The sequence below is a fragment of the Penaeus monodon genome, chromosome 23, assembly GCF_015228065.2.
Source record: "Penaeus monodon isolate SGIC_2016 chromosome 23, NSTDA_Pmon_1, whole genome shotgun sequence".
NCBI lineage: Eukaryota > Metazoa > Arthropoda > Malacostraca > Decapoda > Penaeidae > Penaeus > Penaeus monodon.
The window spans coordinates 34,777,717-34,778,848 of record NC_051408.1 but is presented as its reverse complement, the minus strand read 5'-3'; the positions used below and the strand labels follow the sequence as shown (position 1 = coordinate 34,778,848).

The window sequence follows — 1,132 nt, the reverse complement described above, 5'->3', positions numbered from 1 at the left end:
AAGGGGAAGCACATTTTATTTGTTTCATATGTAAATTGTTGGTTTCTTGCAGTAGGATAAGTGTGCCCTTTGCACTATGTTAACATCCAAATTTTTGCAGGATTGTGTAATCATCATTTCATGTAAATAATTTCTTTTTGTTTTTCATGTTGACTGAATCCAGTTTTCAGTTTATTCAACGTTTGCTTTTTTTTTCTAGGTCCACCACCAGATGCTTATCAAGCTTATTTACAAGAAAGCAGTGTGGCTTGTGTTTTAGCCATGTATTACACATTGCATACTGCTACACGTAAAGACAAGACAGCCCTCATGAGAGTTTTGGGTACATTAGCCACCTGCCACCAAGATCGAGCATTTCAAGATACTTTCCTTCACTCTTTGGTATGACAGTATACTGTTCTATTCAACCATTTTTGCTTCGGTCTGTGATTTGATTTTAGTGTTCCATTTTATATTATGTAAACACACTAGAGGTCTTGAACTACCAGTATTTTTATACAATTATTCCATTCATGCTTAAGTATTTACTGCCCAAAAGGTAGAAATCATCAAGTATTTATTGTTTAGCATTAAATGTATTTTACTCTATGAAAACAAAACTATTCCTGTCATGCTTAAGTACTTTTAAGGGGTAGAAATCATTAAGTATTCATTATTTAGCATCCATTGTACTTTAATATATGAAAGTCTTTCACAGAAGAACTATAAAAAAAGGACACTGTTTAATTGATTAAATCTTTTCAGTCAAGTCTAGAGAAATGATGGAGATTAAAGAACAGCAACCAATTTCTGTTCATATTGCAGGTAGCAGCACTGATCCCAATGGCCGATGATTTCTCAACCGAGGACTTCTGCACAGTGGTGTTTGATGAGTTTTTCTTTACAAACATCAGCAGGGAAAATGTGATGCGTCATGTTATGAAGCTTGTGTGGTACATTCATCCTAAACTACCCCCTGCTCGTCTTGACACTCTGATGAAAGCACTGCAGCCTGGACCTCATTCGGTGAGTTTTTGTTTATTATTTTCTAAAGTCATTTATTTATTTGCTGTGAAAATGCTGAGCAAAAAGGGATAAGTTGAATAGTACAAAGTACTATGCTTTAAAAAATTTTGTATGTTGGAATCCCATA

The 1,132-nt window shown here is 34.5% G+C and overlaps 1 protein-coding gene across 2 annotated transcripts in view; it reads left to right on the top strand.

The window, feature by feature from the left end:
* LOC119587953 (negative elongation factor B-like) overlaps window positions 1-1,132 on the top strand; it is an 8,465-nt gene that overhangs the window by 6,899 nt on the left and 434 nt on the right. For both annotated transcript variants that reach the window (XM_037936665.1, XM_037936666.1), the window contains exons 10-11: window positions 200-381; window positions 805-1,005. In XM_037936665.1, coding sequence (XP_037792593.1) covers window positions 200-381; window positions 805-1,005 — 383 coding nt within the window. The remainder of the gene's footprint in view (window positions 1-199; window positions 382-804; window positions 1,006-1,132) is intronic.